Source organism: Mytilus californianus, unplaced genomic scaffold (assembly GCF_021869535.1).
Source record: "Mytilus californianus isolate M0D057914Y unplaced genomic scaffold, xbMytCali1.0.p SCAF_8, whole genome shotgun sequence".
Lineage (NCBI taxonomy): Eukaryota > Metazoa > Mollusca > Bivalvia > Mytilida > Mytilidae > Mytilus > Mytilus californianus.
This window is the reverse complement of record NW_026262734.1, coordinates 49,409,447-49,431,560: the sequence shown is the minus strand read 5'-3', so window position 1 is coordinate 49,431,560 and position 22,114 is coordinate 49,409,447. Positions and strand designations below refer to the sequence as shown.

The following is a 22,114-nucleotide window of genomic DNA, read 5'->3' as shown; positions in this document are numbered from 1 at the left end:
AGATCCTGTTCCACATGTGGCACCCGTCGTGTTGCTCATGTAAGTTCAAACCCAGTGATAAGTCTAATTCGGTTGGTCACATTCGGTAAAAAGGTGTGATCTTCCAAATGCAGAAAACAGGTAGTCTGATATGTCTCAGTGTGATGTATAGTTTCCAGCAAAAAAATATATATTGAGGCATTAATTTGGATGATAATTGATACCTGTAAAACGGACCTCCTTTACAAACAAAAACTAAGTAAAATTTCAAAACGTATCACTATCGAACGCCTTGTTTAAGTTTTGCTTTTACTTGAGTTTTTTTTCTGTTTTCTGTTGCACAACTACAACATTACGGTAAACGACTGTTTTTCTATGGAATATTTGATCATCAATAATTCGAAATTTATACTTTCTATACTATTAGTAGTTTTATTTGAAAACAAAACCTGCAGAAAGAGCTTTATAAAACTTATTTATCAGACGAACATATCTGTGTGGTTACAAGCCGATCGGTACTCGCTTAAAAATCGTCAATGGTCGAATCTTCTAATGAAGAATTAATGTCTTTTTCATGGTTATTTTCCACACTCAATGGATCAAATTGATAAAGTCAAATGTTTTAAATTTGGGAGTTATCTGGAAAACTGCTGTCAACACTGTCCATCGTTTAATTATGCAGAAAAGTGATCAACATCGTCCAGTTTGAGACATTTTCCAAGCTTCTCACCAATGACGTGAGCACGATCACGTGACGGTTATCTAATTAAAAATCATTGATTATGACAAGCTCTGGATTCTTGGATCTAAATAATGCCGATTGGTCAGGTTTGACCGGTAAAATTATACAAAATAAATATAAAAATAGGAGATGTGGTATGATCGCCAATGAGACAACTATCCACCGAAGTTCAAATAAAGTGGATGTAAAACATGTTTTAAGACTAATATCTATTTATTTATCAAAAAAGAATAATAAAAAAAACGGTGTCATGTCTTCTTTAAATGATAATTTCAAGTTGGCGTGTATAGCGTATGAAACTTATAGCTTGACATCGTAATGATGAAAAACTTAGGTTATTGCGTTTCTTGGTTTACCTTCACCAGGAACGGTCAAAACCAAAAAAATAGAATCTGATATATGAATTCTTGAGGAGCTTTGTGATCAAAATGGACATAAAAAGCCAAAACCATTTATGGCAAGAGGGAGTTGTAACTAAAGTTTCTTAATAATTTCTTAGTTCATCATCTAATGTTCAATTTAGTAAGTAAACCTAACAATCTTACCTGATGAAAAAATCGATGAAAAGAAAGCGAAATATATAAACAGTTTCATGTTATTCATTTCTACCCATATAGAAATATTACAACTGAATAGAAATATACACAAACAACTTATTATCAATTTGAGTTGTTATCTTAACTTGTTTGTGTCCATAGAAATGTAGGAATTATTCAGGTGAGATTACTTTTTTGCAATAAGATGTTTATCTATACAAAAATGTGGTAAATAACCGGATTTCGAGAAAGTCTGTATTTCAGAAGCAAAATGTTTTGGATCCAAGAATTGAGGCAAAAAGGGGAACTACTGGAATAATGTCGGTGAGCGACGCGCAGTGAATATTTAAAAACAAGAATTTTATCTGAATCTGTCCCGGCAATATCTTAGTTGGATATGTAGACTATTTATAAACATTAAAAGTTTACACATTTTATTTGAAGCAAGACATTGTTAAAACTGAGATAAAAGCTGCAAATATTTTATCTATTTCATTGTTTCAATGAATATGATGACAAAAGAAGCATTTTACAATCCTTTTACATGTTTTTGGTTTAAAAAAATAAAAGGTATATGATATAACCCTCCTAAAATAGTAACTTTAAAAAAATATTTTCAAATTGTTTTTACTGGAAATGTATTTTCTGTCAGATAACACTTTGAGCTTATTTATATATCAGTCGACAGGTATATATCGCAAAAGCCATTCCTAGTGAAAACAATTAAAAACTGTTAATGGAATGTACCCCTTTTCTATTGATATTAGCATATTCATTTCCGACGTGTGGTACTTGAAACTTGAAATGTGTGCCATCAGTTGCTCTAAAAACACCAGGAAAATGGGAAACCTCTAAAAAAATCTCTTTAGTACTGTTTTTTCCCCTTGACCAGTAGAAGGCCATTTTATGGAATTGAAAGCAATTTTGCAAAGGGAACTGAAGGCATTTCTGACTGCCCTAGACACATTAGATATATGGAAATCCATTGTATCACCTTTCATAGGGCTATCAGTTGCAAAATACATCAAAGCCAATTGAACTTTGATTTCTGCAGGTATAGCATACGACCTTAGCGTTGGTCTGCACACGTCTAGTTCAATGATATTTGTTTAACATTCCATACTTTATTTTGAAAACCTAAATCTATCCCTAAATTCCCTGTCATTATACTCTTATTCTAAATTGCGATAGACTCTTTGCTTGTTGTGTCGTCAGCCAACATTATAGATCAATCTTGCAGTAATCATTGTATTTATCCAATGGATAAAAAGTAAGTCTGTTGATTTTGATCGGTGAAATATATCTAAGGGAATAATGGGATTCGACAAACGGATAAGCTTTGAGCAATAAGAATTAACCAGTGGCTTAAACTTAACCACTGGATAACCTGTTTATCCATCGGACAACTTTATCCAATGTTTTGAGCACCTCAGTCCTGAATGCATACAAATTGTTCTCCGGACATGGATATCCGTCTGAATGCATACAAAAAATTCTCCAGGATATCTTATGTAAATGAAGTTGTGACAAATGAATAATAAACAATTTTTGAAGATGTAAGTTTGTTATGTTGCTGTTGCTTAATACAATGATTAAGAAAATGATAAGAATAATACATGTAGCGTATAACTTCTAATATAAAACAACAATTTCAAATTCATATTTTCACATACAAATCTATTCACAAAAATGATGCAGTGATTAATTTTGATAATTTTGCATAACTGACTTCTATGGCATCACTTCATCATCAAAGATTCAAATCTCCCCTAAGTATTTTAAAACTCCAAACGTCCAAATGGGGATGTTCTATTTATAGCTTTCTAAATGTGAACTTTCCATTTCTATGTAGCAACATTCCAGAAGCGCCTGCATATAGAGTATAATGTACCCCCAAGTTGATGGGATATTCCAGAGCTTGCGTTTCCTATCATGATTTCCTTGATAGAGGGTTGTTGCTTACAGGGAAGTTATTTGACCTAAAATTTCAAGTGTTAAAGTTGAAGCCATCAGTTGATTGCCCGCTATGGAATATCAGTGTCAAAGATTACTACGGATATGTTCCAATTGTCATAACCACAACCCCGTCATTCTTTACTTGGTTGTGACATCACCGAATTAGACTCTTCACCACAATTGTACATCTGATGAATAACACGACGGGTGCCACTAGTGGTACAGGATCTGCTCACCCTTTCGGAGCACCTGAGATTGTCCCACTTCATTGTGAGGTTCGTGTTGCTCAGACTTAAGTTCTTTTATGTAGCGTTTTGAGAACTTTTGTGTTTCGTTGATTGCTATATAGGGCTTTGTCAGCTTCTATCGACTTATGCTCTATGAATGTCCACTTGGAATCTTCCGCCTCCCTTTTATAGCACAAGAACATTTTGAAAATCTAGTCCATGCCAAACATTTATTTTTAATCAACTATAGTAAAAATTCGTAAGGGTTCCGCGGAACCCAGAGTCTCGCCTACTTTTGCCGTTAATGGCAAGCTCAACAAAAATGAGGAAAAAAATTAATAAAAATATTCCTCTCTATACTATCTTTTGATTGTAAGTAGCTTCTGTCCAAGTTTGGTAAAAATCCAGGATAGTTTATGAATCTAATAAAAGTTTTAAAAACTTAAACTGCAGACTGTATGTAATGTTAACTGGAAGAAAAACTAAGTCCATTTATAAGTAAAATACGGAAAAAATGGAACAAAATTTTAACAAAATTTCCTTCTAGATACTAGCTTTTAATCATAAACAAGCTTCTGTCCAAGTTTGGTACAAATCCAGGATAGTTTAAGAAAGTTGTTAAAATTTTAAAAACTTTAACCACAGAGTGAATGTAATGTTAACTGGCAGAAAAACTAAGTCCATTTATATGTAAAATACGGAAAAAATGGAATTTTTTTTTTACAAAATTTACTTCTGGATACTATCTTATGATCATAAACAAGCTTCTTTCCAAGTTTGGTAGAAATCCAGGATAGTTTAAGAAAGTTATTAAAATTTCAAAAACTTTAACCACAGAGTGAATATTTGTGGACGCCGCCGCCGATGACGACGCCGATGACGACGCCGACGGAATGTAGGATCGCTATGTCTCGCTTTTTCGACAAAAGTTGAAGGCTCGACAAAAATCAGAAAACAATCAGACAGAAAAATTTTATATATAAGAAAGATGAATTATCACAACTGCTATTTTTATAACATATTTATAAACCGAATATTTCTCTTTTTTTGGTAATTTATAATGACTCATCGGTTATCTTTTCTTGAATACAATGTTGCTCTCTCGCCGTACGATTACGGCAGGGTGTGATCATATTCAAAGAACATTATTTTATCTCAAACTCATAGTGCTTTCACACAATTTACATGCTTATTTTTGTTCCTTATTGAGATTTTTTCTTCGAACGATTTTAAGCGTGTAACAAATTTGGTACTCATTCCTGTAAAAGGTATGATCTTGCTCACACGTACCAAAGAAATACTAGTACCTAAAAAATTAATACATTCTACATTGAATGTGAATTAGTATTATCAAATTCAAATACAGTTGTAAATATTTAGGTATGTTTCAATTCTTTATTTTATGTCCTGTCATATTATCTACATCTTGTTTAAATTCATAATGATAAAGATCAATTTGAATATTTTTAACGATTTAATATAATGTCCTGGTTTGGTAATTTCTTTCAACGTTTGTATTTAGGTTTTGGACTTTCAAATTTTCTGGCTTCGAGCATCACTGAAGATACATTAATTGTCGAAATGCGCATTTAAAATATGTATCGTTAGCGTTATCCACAATATTCAATTAGCCTCCATTTAGTGTATGGATAATATCATGTTGATATATTAAAACTATATTTCATAAAAATCAATTATGTTAAAATGTCAACAAACACAAACCACTTAAAATTATTAAAAGTGTAATGTTTGATATACTGCCACTAGCTATATTTATAACATGTACAATAAAGAAACAAATTTCACACCAGAAATGAAGAATTTTAAAATTTCATTAATAAAGCGTGTTTCTAAGTATCATATAATATTATGCATACAAAGTTCGACCCCCTAGATAAAAAAGGATGTGTCTTAGTCATTTGAGTATATATAGAAATCTTATCATAAAAAAGATATCTTAAAGTTCGTAATCTACAGAGATCTATTGTGATTCAGTGTGAGAATTGTTATTGACTTTCTTGTCCTTTAACATTAAGATGGACATTTTCAATTTCGTTTTTTTTTTCGTTTTATTTTTGTTAGTAAAAGAAAAACAAGACATCGGAGAAGTGATCCTTAGTGTTTATATAAGATTTATGTTATACATCAAACATGAAAAGTTACATGCAATTGTACTATTCTGTTTGACAACAAAGCATTCAGATGGTGTATTTAGAAATAAAATAACACGGAACTGACGATGATTGTAAGGGTGAATGTTAAAACCGAAATGTGAACGTTTTATACTCCATTTCCGGACAGACAGTTTGATCCCTGACATTCCATTGTTTCTGAAATATAGAAAGAAAATAATAAGCAAAAACAAACTAAGCATTTATTGATGATGAAAACGTCACATTTACCCCACTTAATAAGGTTTTCACATTAATGTATTGTACAGTAACAGTTGTTAGCATCCTATGTCTGGTCTAACCAAATCTGCTGTTGCTCTTATATTTTGAATTATAATCAGTTAACTTAATAAATGATTTAGTTATAATTGGAGAATTGACCACATCAAATTATCGAGTACAGTGTTACTTTGTTAAAGTGGTCAAGGTCAAAACATATGACATGATGCGATACAACAAAACTCCGTACAGTAATGTTGTCAAATATTAACGAAAGATACTTTGAAGATCGAATTAAGTTTGTATGGTAAAACGAGAAATAAAGATTTTGCTTACATGTAGTAAATTGTAAATAAAGTGATGTCGTCTATACAAACATTACAAATTTATTCTGCTAGGTAATACATTATGTATTGTGTTATTGGTAAACATGGACTAGTTCTATACATAGTTGCATAGGAAATAATGATATTTTACTAATCACCATTAGTCTCCTAGGAAGCAAGTCATTTCGTACCTTGACCATTTCTTACCTATGCCATTTCGTACCCAAATTTGCCATTTCGTACCCAACATTTACCATTTCGTACCCACGATAATATCCATTTCGTACCCTATGGGCAAAATGCATCTACCATTTCGTACCTCATGGACTTAAGCTTAATACATGTTAACTATTTCGTATCATATTTTTTTATGATTTTAATGTTTTTTTAAAATATAACATAAATAAAATTATGCATCTAGACGTAACAATTTTTATAAAGACCGATGATTGGTTTGATTAAGCAGCACTTGGAAACTTTAATAGTTATGATTACACTTTGTTTGATTGCAGATTAATTGTTAAACTCTAAAAATATGAGGTTAATTAACCAACAAAGAAATAATTATCTGCAACTGTTTTTATAGTTATTAACAGTTGTTTTTGTCAGGAAATGCAATGAAAAGGGACACAAGCTGATTTTTACTCAAAAAGGAAGCCATGAGTCAAAGTGTTTGCATAATTATTTGTACCTTATGTGACCAATCAAAGAACTTGCTATGGCTTTTCAATTTGAGAAATTACAGATAGCCAATAGAATACTCTGTCTGAAGATGGTCTTCCATAAAAATTACAAGCGAAATCGGCAAAAACGTGTGGTAAATATCTTTTTTAGTGTGTATAGCAATTATTCTTTCTTTTTATGTAAGCACACTTTCAGCACTTACATTCTCAACCACTACGGTTGTATATTGTATTAAGATAAAATTGATTTTTCAAAAAGATAAGGTATTGGCCAGTTCACACCAATCTGAGTGTTGAGAAAAAAAAAAAAAAAAGGAATAAATAAAAAAGTGTGAATAGCAATTTTTCTATAGTTATTATTTAATGATTTATAGGTTCAAATACACCTTGCGATAATCAATTTAAAATATCTCAATATTTAGGCACACGTCTCAATTTCAAATGACACGTGTGTTCAATCAACATTTCTAATCCATTTAAATAGAATGCTACCTTTTTCAAATTACACGTGTGTTCAATCAACATTTCTAATCCATTTAAATAGAATGCTACCTTTTTCAAATTACACGTGTGTTCAATCAACAATTCTAATCAAATTAAATAGAATGGTACCTTTATAAAACAATACCCCAGCACGGCGCGTGTCTTTGGTTACAAGTTTATACCATCTATGACATACTATCAGACAAAAGTATTATATGTCTCTGATACTATTAAGATCATGACTAAACAATATAGCATGATTCTGCATATATAGCACACATTTCAAAATTACATGTTTCTCATCTTCAATTGTATTATCGTTACGAAATAATATACATACACACCTTCCATGAGGTACGAAATGGTAAACATACAAACCTTCCATGAGGTACGAAATTGTATACTTATAAATCTTCCATGAGGTACGAAATGGTAAACATACAAACCTTCCATGAGGTACGAAATGGCATACATATAAATCTTCCATGAGGTACGAAATCGCACATCAATGAAACACATATAAATCTTCAATGAGGTACGAAATGAAATACATGTAAATCTTCCGTGAGGTACGAAATGGCATACATGTAAATCTTCCATGAGGTACGAAATGGTATACATACAAATCCTCTATTAGGTACGAAAAAATCTTCCATGAGGTACGAAATGGTATACATGCTAATATTCCATGAGGTACGAAATGGTCAAGGTACGAAATGGTCAGGGTACGAAATGGTTTTTGCCAGGGTACGAAATGGGGGTACGAAATGGTTAGGGTACGAAATAACTATAATTCGTCTCCTATACATTTTCAACTTAATATAAACAATACACAAGTTGATAAATCACGTGTGGCATACAATGCTGGTTATTCAACCGGTACGATGAATTTAAATAACTATAAATGGCTATAATCATCTTTAGCCCATTGGCTCTTTAATTGACCATTTGGCACGGCACAATTAATATCTGCGAAAATATTCTTGAGAAAAACAAATAGTTTTTGAATTTTCCTATCTATCTTTATCTAAATTCAATTTTAAATTACATTGTTGAGCATAAAGACATTTAAAAAATTATACTTATTGTAATTTCAAATATCTCAAAATGTAAAATTTTTACCGTTCATATTTTTCATGGCAAATGAAAATTAATGTCCTAGCAGGGTCCTCTAACCATGCACGCATGGAATGTTTCGGGGTTAATATATATCAGGTGTTACACAATCACGTGTGCTTGAAAAAATAAAGATAAACTCTGTTTGAGATTTTGAATATAGTCTTTGCGAGGTTTTTTCGCTGCGTTAAAGACCCGTTGGTGGTCTTGGGCTGTTTTCTGTTCTATGCTCGGCTTGTTGTCTCTTTAACACATTCCCCGTTTCCATTTTCAATTCTATTTGGTGCATATGTAGGACTTTCAAGTATGTTATTGCATCACAGATATTAAACATTGTTATACGTGATATTGTTATAGGAGATTCTTATTTTGAAAAATAACGTGGACCAACGGGATATGACAAAATATAAGCACTTGACGTCTTCGTAAGTACTAAGGCTTTGGTGTTCATTGAACTTTCAAGTGCGCAAAAACTCCTTTAACGAAGTCATATAGTCTGAAAGGTTTTAAACATTCTCTTTTCACATTTCAAGAATAGTGTTCAACAATATCAATTATTAGTTTGAATCGTTTAAAAAGTGATGCGCCCATGCAGCCTTTAACATAGTATATGACACATATTTCATTGCCAAGCTTGTTAAGGTTAGAAGTAATAATGGTGTCTTAAATACTACAAATAAATAAATTAACGGCTGATTATCGGGTTTGATTTTGAAGACATGCATATTTATTCTACATGTACATGCATATAGTATGACTTACAATACATAAGATGAAGGGTTTTGTAGAATCGAAATAGAATATGTCATGAAATAATGTCAAAAAAAATTGCCGAAAGATTCCGAGACAAATAATGACTCAACCCACTCTACATGCTCTAGACTGACATTATTGCAGATGATATGACGCCTTTGAACAATTTTGTAATGAAGGCGATTTTCAATCAAAATGAATTGATTTGAATATATAACTTAAGTTAAATAGAGTTTACCTTGTAATTCTAGTCTTTATATATCTTTTTGGGGAGGATGTCAAAGGATTGATGTTCAACGACCAGTGGACACGTATAGCATGCACATCAGGACGAGAACAAGTTAATGTGATATGAAAATAAAACCTGCTTTTACTGAACAAGGTTTACTGGGGTTTTTTAATGCTAGTTCACAAGGTAACAGTCCGCATAAACTCTTGTCACCCTGTCTGGACATATATTCATGTCGCTGATCCGATCAGACTTCGCGTTTTCATCTAAATTCCACCTGCTTGAGCACCCTTTTGATCACAATTAAGATGGTTTACTATTTAAGTAAACTGTCAAATGAAACATATTTATTCATTTGATCATGTATATACGAAAGGTAATAAAATCAAAAAGCTTAAGAAAAACGGTGAATCGAACACAGATAAAATGATATGCGGTCTCTTGTTTAATTACAGACGAATGTTGTAAGAAAGTACTTTTCAGTACAATATAAAAATAAGGAGATGAGGTATGATTGCCAATGAAACAACTATCCACTAAAGTTCAAATAGAATGGATGAAAGCAATTATAGGCAAACGTACGGCCTTCAACAATGAGAAAAATCCATAACGTATAGTCGGCTATAAAAGTCCCCGACATGAAAAATGTGAAACAATTCAATTGAGAAAACTAACGGCCTAATTTATAACAAAACAATTAACGAAAAACAAATACGACAGACATGAACCAACGACAACCACTATTGAATTGTCTTTTCATTTCCTTTTCATGTCGTAAAACATATATTCGCCCAACCACAGGATGTATTGACAATTTTTCTGAATATTTTTATTCATAATAATTCAAACTGCAATAAAATTATACATGTTAATTTCAAAGTCTTTTTACCGATTTCTTATATTTACTTACCGACACATGCACGTTTGACTAGCATTTCCGTAACTTCATCTGAACTTAACTGTGAGAAAGCTGACACTTGGATGGTGAACCTTTGATCTGGATCACTGGATATTCCATTGAGCTCGTCGACATCGACCCTTCCTCCAACCCAAATGGCAAATATATAAGCTCCTCTGTCTTTGATTGTAGCTACTTCCATTTGGGTTTGCCTTATGAAACTGGAAATCCCGTCTGTCAAGACAATAACAACATCTACCACGTCAGATCTTTCCCCATTACCAGGAGCGAAAATGTGTTCATGCGTGTGTTTTAAAGCAAGGTCTGTTCTGGTGATACCATGATGATGCTCAATATCATTAATAGCGGAAAGCACATCTATCTTGGTTGTGTAATCATTGAATCCAAATTCAGGGAACAGATGATTACTAAAAGATACCACAGCAACGCGTGTCGCGTCTGAACCAACATCAAGGAAGTCGACGAAGTCGTTTACAAATAGTATTTGGTTTCTGAAGTCGTCAGACGATATACAGTTTTGGTATAAATGTTACCGTGGCAAGTAATATGTATGCTTCATCAAACACAAATTGATAATTTATGAAAGGAGGAAAAAAGTCTTGAAATTTTTTAATCCGTTTACTTGCTCGACTCGTACTTATGAATCAATATTTGAAAAAAAAATATATGGTGATTTTTTTGTACATGATCTGAATTTTCCCTCTTCTTGCCTGGTTGCCATGGTAACCATTGTTCATAGAAACAAAACAAAAGCTTTAATTTGATTCTCATGTGAAACTATATTAATGTGTTTAGGTTTTACAAAAGATATGACAACATGTGCCACACTTTGTACACATAAAATAAGAATTTTACTACTTCTTGCCCGGTTGCCATGGTAACCATTGTTCATAGAAACAAAAAATGTCTTTCTTTTGATTCTATTTTGAAACTTTATTGATATGTGTAGGTTTAACAAAAGATATTGAAACATGTGCCACACTTTGTTTACACAAATTTTGAAAGAATACAAAGAATTGCTGTTGATAACTGTGTCGGCATGGGTAACAAAAATGTTTTTAGATAAAAAAAATAGTCTGGTGACCTATATTTTTTTTTCAAAGCTCATTGTTTGGACCATGTTATGTCAAACTTAAAAAAAAATTCATTGGACCAATTTTTTGGAAATTTAAGAAAAATAGAAAATTTTAACAAAATCTTTGTTTTTCATTTGCATCATTGTTGACGAAATTGGGGCGGGATTTAATAAATATGTATAAAACTGCTATTATTTGTGTTTTATTTACATTTTCAACATTATTTCTGTAATAAATGAAGAACAAACCTTTCAAAAATACTTTCAAAGGCTTGAAAAAAATCCAGGATTCTTACTTCAGGTATGTATTTATTCTTACATGTGATGTGCCAACTTTGGTGACCGTTACCATGGAAACGAACCTGGTGACATGTTATTTTTAACTCAAATTTTGATAGAGGCCATTGCATAGTATATATATGCAAATTTTAAGATAAATTGCTATATCTGTAGGGATCCACCTTAAGTGTTTAAAACTTGTCAAAAATCTTTCATCAGATGTACTTCAAATTTTAGGCCAAAATAAGCCCTTACCGGACCTTCTCCTTTGTATATTGTTTTTTGGGGCAAAACTGGAAAGCTATTTACATTGTATTTTCTCATAATTGTGAATGAAGTGAGGTTTATTCTTGTATTCAGCTGTACAGATAATTTATTCCAAAGATGATTCAATAGTTAATTTCCCATGCTGAATATTTTGCAATTCTGACATGGTAGTAAGAAATGTAAACAAACATTCAATTCTCGTGCAGTGACTTGGGATAAATGGGGTATTTAATTTGATTTAAATTGTCTCTGAAACATTCTTTTCTTCTTTTGTGTATTCAATATTATAGTAATAACTTTTTCTAAAATATTTTTCTTTTGGGGTATTTAGTAAAAATGTTGCAGTAAAGAACATAAATAAGAAGTTGATTTATCTTTTCCTAAGTGTAAAATAATCTCAAATTGGTAGAATAAATGATTTTGAAGTGACACATATCTTAATGAAAGGCTCACATTTTAGTTCACATTTTAATAGCTTGATTGATGAATTAATGATGTTTTTTTCTGGCTTACTTTCCAGCATCTCTTTTGGACATTTTAGTGTTTGTAAATAAATTTTAGTGAAACTGTTTATCTTTTGATTTTCTGGCCAAATTGTAGGGTGTGATAACTCGTATAAAAATGTTGACATGAAAAGACCCAACCACTGAAACAAAATATTTCTTGTTACCGTACTCTATTTTATATATGTTTGTACAACATTGAATACAAAGATTTGCTATGAAATGATATTTGAATTTGCTGCAAAAGTGAATTAAAAAAACTATTGCTACAACCTAAAACGAGTATTATTATATACCTGTCTTTGAATAATTTCTGATTTCAGGCCAAACCCTATTTAGAGAAAGCAATGAAGTTAGATCCATCTTACCTAGAACCAGTTTATGTAATGGCAAACATATTACTTAGAGATCACCAGTATGATAAAGGCACTGAGATGTTAGTATTATTCATAAAAAAAAAAAGAAATACAATTCCCTATATCAGAATCTAGAGGATTGTGGGTAAATGAAAATGATGTCATGTCATTGGTTGAATTCCCATTGTTTAGGACGTTGTAAGCCAATTACCCAGAATTCATTTGATTCTGAAACGGCAAATTTGCCCTTTCAGCTGAGATGTAGGTCTAAGTATTCATAAAAAAAAATTGTATCCGTTTCAGAATCTAAAGGATTCCTTTGCTTGTTCACAAATATGAGAATAAAGTCACAACATTGGTTGAATGTCATTGTTCTGGAAATTATTAACCAATCACAACATTTTGTTGTACACTTTAGGAAATATTACCCAGAATGCATTATATTCTGAAATGGCAAATTTTGGTGTAGATGTAGATGACAATATCTCAATTAACTGTAACCTTACTATAAGTGTTGCAGTGAGTTAGATAAAGAATTTATCAAATTGTATCTTATATCATTCAATTAAACTGATCAACTTGTGTAATACCAACTGTTACATGCAGACAGCTGCAAGTCAGCAGTGTATGTGTTAAAAGTGGACTAAGACTTCTTTAAACTGAGTTTTACTGTGCATATTGCTGTTTATTCCACATTGGTCAAATGTATCGGTGAGGGTTGAGATCCCACAAAACATATTTATCCCTGCCATATTTGCACCTGTCCCAAGTCATGAGATCAAGAACCCCTAGCCTTTTTTAGTCTTGTGTTTTTTTAAATTTTGGTTCATTTGTATGTTTTGAAGTAGAGTGTTGTGTCCATTTTGCTGAAGTAGTATACATTATTGTTTATGGACTGGCTGAAGCGTGCCTCAAGGTGTGGGATTTTCTCGCTGTGTTGGACCCATTGGTGGCCTTTGGCAATAATCTGATCTTTGGTGGGGTTGTTGTCTCTTTGATACATTCCCCATTTCCATTCTCTTTATGTGTATAACATGCACCTTTTAATCCCCCAAATTTGTGAAGAAAAAGCCTGGTCACTGTAAAAAGCCTATCAAAGGGAACTTATAAGCCATGTATTTAGTCTTAATTAAAGTCTATTAAAGATAAAAATAATATATTGATAAGCTGTGAGGTTTTATAATCTATTACTTGTTTAAACATTATCCACTTTTGCTTTTAAGTCATGCACGATATATGCAAGGTTTTCAGGAGTAAATTTCCTATAGAAATTCCTATTTTTAAAATCATCTTTAAAAAGTAACTTAACTGTAGTAAAAATAGAAAACATTTCATAATGCTGATATTTCCTGACTATATTTTTTCAGGTTAAGAAAACAGCTGCATACACACAACACATGTCGACTGCACTAACAATTGGGGGATTTCCTGGCACAGATCAGTGAACCTATTGAAGCTTTGGATGAATATAATATAGCTTTGAGGTCAGTCATACAAAATATTTATTATTGCTGGACCCTGGATGACACATTTTGTTATTCAAATTGCGAGACCCTGGATAACACATTTACTTTTTAAAAAGTTTCTTTATTTTATTAAAAAATTTCTATTCTTTGTCTATAATTGTTCTAAAACAACACTACACACTGCATATAGAGATATTTTGGCATCAGCTTTTATTTTTGATTACAGGAAAAATAGATAGGGAAATGTTAGCCGAGTTAATAATTGACATTTATATGGTTATGGCAATGCATTTTAAATATACAGTAATGGTTGAAATTTGTTTACGATGAAAAGCTCACCTTAAATATACTGAAAATTTCTAAACATTACAAAAAAATCATGGATCAGTCAATAGGAAAATTCACTCATATGTATTACACTTCTTTTCTAAATATTTTACAGTGCTCTTCCAGATGCTCAATGTTTTTCTAAAAATTTTTCTTAAAAATGTGCACTTCTGCCACTTCTAAACAAATTTAATTTGTTTATACTTTTCAGCCTAAAAATGCAGAGCATTAAAAAGACATTAAATAGGTCATTCTTATTGTGGTCTTGACATTGACAGATGAATCGTTTAATATACAGAATGATGTAGAACAAATTTGAATATATGACAAGTTATAGAAAACTGTTCTAAAAGATTTCCACTTTCATGTCTGAATTAAGAAATTATTAAAAGAGAAATAGGCAAAGTTTATACACATTCTTTTTAGTACAATTATAAAAGGGAACACACTTCGAATCAACAATATTTGTTATCCTTTTCAGCCTTGACCCTACAAATACAAGAGCAAGGGAAGGCAAGGAAAGAGTGGAAAAACATAATGATGTTGGTTTAGAGAGTACCTATGATTTAGAGGATATGGAAGGCAGTGATAATTATGTGAGTAACTCTCATTGGTTAAGCTAAGAGAAACTAATAGTCAGTGTTTATCTGTTTATTAGATAGAAAGTTTGTCCATAGAAAATCTAACAGTTTTCCTTGGACTAAATCTCAATTAAATAACAAAGCGAAATAGAGGGGTTATGTATTTTAGTTAATTGCAAGAAGGGTTGAAATTAGGTCACTACATAACAACATATTTGAGATCACATTATATCCATATCAAGAAACCCCAACGGTTGAATGTGGTATATAAGAATGGTCATCTCTTTGTCTTTTTCAGACGAGCAGTAAAATGCTTGACAAAATTCATCCTCAGTTTGTCTGTTCCGGAAGTATAAAATTTGCAGCCACGTTTAGTCAGAATCAGGATGTTAAACCTGATTCCACATGTAGAGGAAGTGCCACACTGTTTACATGTCAAAAACCCTCGCAACAACTCTTTGAGTGATCAGTAGGTGGCCTGTTGCAAGGCTTAATTCCTGTCACTATCTAAAATACCCTCATTTTCCAATTACATTCCAAATTTCATGCCCATCATCCCTGTCCACCCCTTATTGCAGGACATACCTATTGTTTATTTGTTCTAGTCCAGATTATGCATGAAATATTTGCCACTAGACACTAAGCAAGCAACAATCAATCATATTATTAGTATAATTACATTTCATGTATGTTTCATTGGATTCCATAATTTTGATTAGTTGACAACGACTGTGATGTACTCCAACATCATATTTTATTTCTGTATGAAACAACAGCTATGACTGTTTGAAAATTACGGTAATCATAGTTTGAAAAAACTGGAACACATTCTCATACAAGTGAGAGGTTTAGCTAGCTTTAAAACCAGGTTTAATCCACCATTTTCTACATAAGAAAATGCCTGTACCAAGTCAGGAATATGACAGTTGTTATCCATTCATTTGATGTGTTTGAGCTTTTGATTTTGCCATTTGATAAGGGACTTTCCTTTTTGAATTTTCCTCTGAGTTCAGCATTTTTGTGATTTTACTTTTTCCATTAGGGAGGTAGATCCATGTAAGGGGAAATAACTTACAAATCACTTGTATGTTTGTGTCAACTATTTTTTATAAAAATATTACAAGCTTCTAAGGAACAGAGATTATTTTTAGATCTGTTTCAGACAAATGTTTAAATGATGAAACTGACTATTGGTTTATAAGACTTGGCTCTTTTATCAAAGATCTACACCCTTTGAATATTAAAGTATAGAAATGAGTCTGTCTGGTGTTTCATGGTGAATAAACATTTCAGAATTTTAGGTCCTTAATGCTCTTCAGCTTTGTAATTTATTTGGTCTTTTTAACTTTTTTGATTTGAGCGTCACTGATGAGTCTTTTGAAGACGAGTACAAAATTTTAAGCCTGATAAATATGATATGAGTTTATTGATCTAAGCAGATAGACAACATTTAATCAAAAGCAAAAACTTGTACCACAGTTAAGGAAGTTGTTGTGGGTATAATTTTTTTGACCTGTCAGTCATTCTTTGTGTTATCACTTAGTTGTTGTAATGGTACAGCCTCTTTTTTTGACAGATCCTCTACAAATTTAGATGATTGTTTCCATTTATCAGAACTATGGATGAGTTAGATAATCAGAAAAATCTGAAATATGGACCATTTGTCTCATGAAGGGTACTTGTTAAAATAACTTATATTATTTCTTGTCGTCATGCTAGCCCCTGTTTTTTTATCAGATCTTTTTCCAATTAAAATGACGGTTTCCACAAACTAAAACCGTAATTGATTTCAGTTATCCATGTAAAGATTGTTTTCTTAACTTAATTTTTCAGGGAGATTTTGATGGTAGTGATGTGGAAAGTAACTGGTCAGAAACAGAGTTCAGCTGATGACTCATGATTATCATAGATAAAAGGACATTTGTCTCCAAATGGAAACAGATTTGTTGAACAACTTTCAAATTCTGTGTGTCCGAAAGAAAACTGACATTGATGTCATGTGCAATATTCAACAGAAATAAGATTACTAGTTGATTTGTCCAATTTTGAACTGGACTAAAGTTACCAAATGATTAATTATAAAAAAATTATTAAGAATTGTACAGAAAGGAGTTCTATTGGAATGTTATTTTATCTTTTTAGCTCACCAGGGCCCGAAGGGCCCCATGTGAGCTTATGCCATCACTTGGCGTCCGTCATCTATCGTCGTCTGTCGTCGTCGTCTGTCGTCGTAAACTATTTCAAAAATTGTTTAATTGGTGAAGATCTATTGGCCTTGAAATTTTCAGACGAATCGAACAACCCATTGTTGGGTTGCTGCCACCGAATTGGTAGTTTTAACAAATTTTTGCAGTTTTTTGTTATTATTTTGAATATTATTATAGATATATATAAACTGTAAGCAGCAATATTGTTCAGCAAAGTAAGATCTACAAAAAAGTTAAATGACCATAATTGTCAATTGACCCCTTAAGGAGTTATTGCCCTTTAAAGACAATTATACACAATTTGTTCATCAAGTTTGCTAACATTTAAAAATCTTCTCCTCTGAAACTACTGGGCCAATTACCTTCAAACTTTAACTAAATTTTTCTTAGGGTATCTTGTTTATAAACTGTATCCGAAGTTTGTAGCCATCGACAAACATGGCCGCCATGGCTAAAAATAGAACATAAGGGTCAAATGCAGTTTTTGGCTTATATCTCAAAAACTAAATCTTTTAGAGCAAATGTGACATGGGGTAAAATTGTTTAATTGGTCAAGATCTATCGGCCCTGAAATTATCAGACGAATCGAACAACCCTTTGTTGGGCTGCTCCCACCAAACTGGTAGTTTAAACAAAATTTTGCAGTTTTTTGTTATTATTTTGAATATTATCATAGATATATATAAACTGTAAGCATCAATAATGTTCAGCAAAGTAAGATCTACAAAAAAGTTAATATGACCATAATTGTCAATTGACCCCTTAAGGAGTTATTGCCCTTTAAAGACAATTATACACAATTTGTTCATCAAGTTTGCTAACATTGAATAATCTTCTCCTCTGAAACTACTGGGCCAATTACCTTCAAACTTTAACTAAATGTTCCTTAGGGTATCTTGTTTATAAATTGTATCCAAAGTTTGTATCCATTGACAAACATGGCCGCCATGGCTAAAAATAGAACATAAGGGTCAAATGCAGTTTTTGGCTTATATCTCAAAAACTAAATCTTTTAGAGCAAATGTTACGGAGTAAAATTGTTTAATTGGTCCAGATCTATTGGCCCTGAAATTTTCAGACGAATCGAACAACCTATTGTTGGGTTGCTGCCACCGAATTGGTAGTTTTAACAAAATTTTGCAGTTTTTTGTTATTATTTTGAATATTATTATAGATATATATAAACTGTAAGCAGCAATAATGTTCAGCAAAGTAAGATCTACAAAAAAGTTAATATGACCAAAATTGTCAATTGACCCCTTAAGGAGTTATTGCCCTTTAAAGTTGTCGTCTGAATAGCTACATGAATAAAAAAATTGTAATCATTGCAATTATAAAATGTATTTATTTCTCTTTTATTTTTGCTTTAACTTTTAAAAAAAACGTGTCAAATATAAATAAGGGCCACAAATTAGAAAAAAAGTTATCAACTCTTATGTTTGCCTTAACTTTAAAAAACAATGGGTCAAATATGAATAAGGGCCACAAATTAGAAAAAAAACTGGGTGATCTCAGGTGCTGCAGAAAGGTAAACAGATCCTGCTCCACATGTGGCACTTGTAGTGTTGCTTATGTAAGTACAAATTTGGTGATAAGTCTAATTCAGTAGGTCACGTTCAAGGAAAAGAGGACAGATTGTATCTCTTTTAAATAAAAAACCGAAGATTAAACAGTGTAATATCTTTCTTCAATGGGTCCCCAATGTAATGTCATAAGGGTGTGATATTATATATGGAATGACCTCATTATTGGCATGTGACGTCACAGATGTCCTGCTATCGTATCTTCTGGCACACGAAATGCAACCATATAGAGTTAGCGAAGGATAAAATTAACGAATATATCACCCCAGGCCATGTGAAAACGATAACAAATCTATGGCTTGCATGACTTATTTCGATTCTTATAGGACAAATACGGTATTTTGAAAAACTGAAGCGACGGTAAGATTGTCGTGTGTATGGCTGTTCTATTTTACCCTAACGGCTTGTAAGATAAAAGCTACAAATTTCAAATAAATGAATTATTTCTCAAATAAGCACTAGAAAAAAATGCTAAAAAAAAATGAAAAAATGTGTTCAATCCTAATTATAATTCTTAACCCATTGGCTACTATAAGGGCGTGATATTATATATGGAATGACGTCAATATTGGCATGTGACGTCACAGATGTCCTGCTATCGTATCTTCTGGCACACGAAATGCAATCATATAGAGTTAGCGAAGGATAAAATTAACGAATATAACATCCCAGGCCATGTGAAAACGATAACAAATCTATGGCTTGCATGACTTATTTCGATTCTTATAGGACAAATACTGTATTTTGAAAAACTGAAGCGACGGTAAGATTGTCGTGTGTATGGCTGTTCTATTTTACCCTTGTAAGATAAAAGCTACAAATGTCAAATAAATGAATTATTTCTCAAATAAGCACTAGAAAAAAATGCTAAAAAAAAATGAAAAAATGTGTTCAATCCTAATTATAATTCTTAACCCATTGGCTACTATTTACTGTCAAATCCATAGTTGACATGTCGTAACTAAGGAGTGAGCCGCCATGTTGACTTGCTGAAATCCATTAATGGGCGAATGATGCAATAGAATAGAAAATGAAATAACACCTACCTCAAAACTCCATTTTAGTTCGATATTATCCGAATTTAGAGCGTCCATGTAACAGAATAGTCTTCAGCTTGAGAGTTTTTATTTGTATGACTTCGTGTCATGACGTTAATGCACCAAGATCATTCATTAAATTACCCGGAATTTTATTTTATTTTGATTAAAACATTTTATACGACTGCAAAAATTTGCGTTCGTATAATGCTATTATGTCGGCGTTGTCGTCGAAAGACACATTTTGTTTCCAGACAATAACTTTATTTTAAGTTTATGGATCTCTATGAAATTTTACCAGAAAGTTCTATACCACAAAAGGAAGGTTGGGATTGATTTTGGGGGTTATGGTACAAACAGTTTAGGAATTAGGGGCCAAAAAGGGCCCAAAAACATGCATTTTTGTAGTTTCCGGGACAATAACTTGTGTGTAAGTGTATGGATCTCTCTGAAATTGTGCCACAAGGTTCCATATTGCTAAAGGAAGGCTGGGATTGAGTTTGGGGCAAAAATATGAACTCCCCCTAGAAAAATGCTTGTTTTTGGCCCCTTTTTTGCCCCATATTTTTTTCTTTAAGATTTTTAAAAATTTGGAGGGGGGATTTTTTTTCTCATAATTTTTTTTTTTTTTTTTCCTAAAAATTTTCCAATTTTGCATTGATTATTTCTGATTTGAATAAAAAAAAAAGCAACAAATACTGATATGGCAGGAGATACACCCCGAACAGGGCGTGTAAATTATTATATATAACAGATTGACTAAGTATTGTGCAACAGCACAGTATTGCGCAATAGCAAGAAATCTTCAATTGAAAATAAATACAAATCTTTTTACCAATTTCAATGGGTTAGGATTAAGATTTAATTTAAAGTCTTTAATTTTTGGGGGGTTCTAGCCTTGTATTACTATTTTGGATATTGGGCCCCTTTTTTAAATTGGTCTATATTGAGGTCCAAAAGGTCCAAAATTAAACTTTTTTTGATTTCATCAAAAACTGAATTAATGCGGGTCTATGATGTGCTGAATATTATTGTGCATTTAGATTTTTTATTTTGGGCCCTGTTTTCAAATAAGTCCATATTAAGGTTTGAAGGGTCCAAAATAAAACTTTGTTTGATTTCAACTAAAATTAAATGTTTGGTGTTTTTTTTATATGCTGAATCTAACTATGTTAGATATCAGACCATGCTAGGTAAATTAGATATCCCATTTCAAATTTTTAAGATCTTTAACCTCATTTATTTTGTGTCAGAAACCTATATTAAAATTTATTCACAATCAAAATTCAGACAGTATCAAGCTTGAATATTGTGTCCAAACTTCCCCAACTGTTCAGGGTTTGACCTCTGCGGTCGTATCAGGCTGCGCTAGGCCAAGGATTTGTATAGTCTTTACTAGGTAAATTAAATATCCCATTTCAAATTTGTAAGATCTTTGACCTCATTTATTTTGTGTCAGAAACCTATATTATGTCAAAAATTTGATCACAATCCAAATTCAGACAGTATCAAGCTTTAATGTTGTGTCCAAACTTGCCCCAACTGTTCAGGGTTTAACTTCTGCGGTTGTATCAGGCTGCGCTCGGCCAAGGATTTGTATAGTCTTACTATACAAATCCTTGGCTCGGCGAAGCATTTTATTTAAGATCTTGTGCATTAATTTCTTTTTGTTGTGCATTAGAATAGGAATGACGGTTCTGTAGTTTCTTTTTCAATTTCAACTTGAACACAACGAAATCCACATAGTGTTTGCACATAGGTTATGATACATGTGGTTTAATAGGGAGGTAAAAGTAACAGCCATTAATATGTACATCTCTGAGTCTGCGCTAAGTATAAATCTATCGAGAATATTTTTGCACGCTGTTGTTTACAAAGCGAAAGAAGCATGTCATATAAGATATAAGAATATATTATGATATTAGAGTTTGAAAATCAATTCAGTGGCAATTGTTTTTGGCAGCTAAATGATCACACATTTTTATAAGACCGCAAAAAATTTTTTGGGATCGTATAATGGTATGATGTCGTCGGCGTCTGCGTCGTCGTCCGAAGACACATTGGTTTCCGGACAATAACTTTAGTTTAAGTTAA

At 32.1% G+C, this 22,114-nt stretch overlaps 2 protein-coding genes across 3 annotated transcripts in view; one reads left to right on the top strand and one right to left on the bottom strand.

Moving 5' to 3' along the window:
- Positions 1 to 17,203, top strand: part of LOC127711303 (anaphase-promoting complex subunit 7-like) — a 72,706-nt gene extending 55,503 nt beyond the window's left edge. Inside the window, exons 14-15 of one of the 2 annotated variants that reach the window (XR_007986639.1) lie at positions 14,187 to 14,303; positions 15,094 to 15,182. Coding sequence is in view for 1 of the 2 variants with exons in the window: in XM_052217298.1 (XP_052073258.1) it covers positions 17,027 to 17,083 (57 nt within the window). In the remaining variant the exon portion in view is untranslated. Of the gene's footprint in view, positions 1 to 14,186; positions 14,304 to 15,093; positions 15,183 to 17,026 lie in introns of those variants that run through there. The other variant, XM_052217298.1, reaches the window with a different exon arrangement.
- The window catches only part of LOC127711307 (collagen alpha-3(VI) chain-like), a 28,168-nt gene continuing 11,612 nt past the window's right edge, over positions 5,559 to 22,114 (bottom strand). Inside the window, exon 2 of the mRNA XM_052217304.1 lies at positions 5,559 to 5,770. Within this exon, the coding sequence (XP_052073264.1) occupies positions 5,721 to 5,770 (50 nt within the window). The 3' untranslated portion in view covers positions 5,559 to 5,720. The remainder of the gene's footprint in view (positions 5,771 to 22,114) is intronic.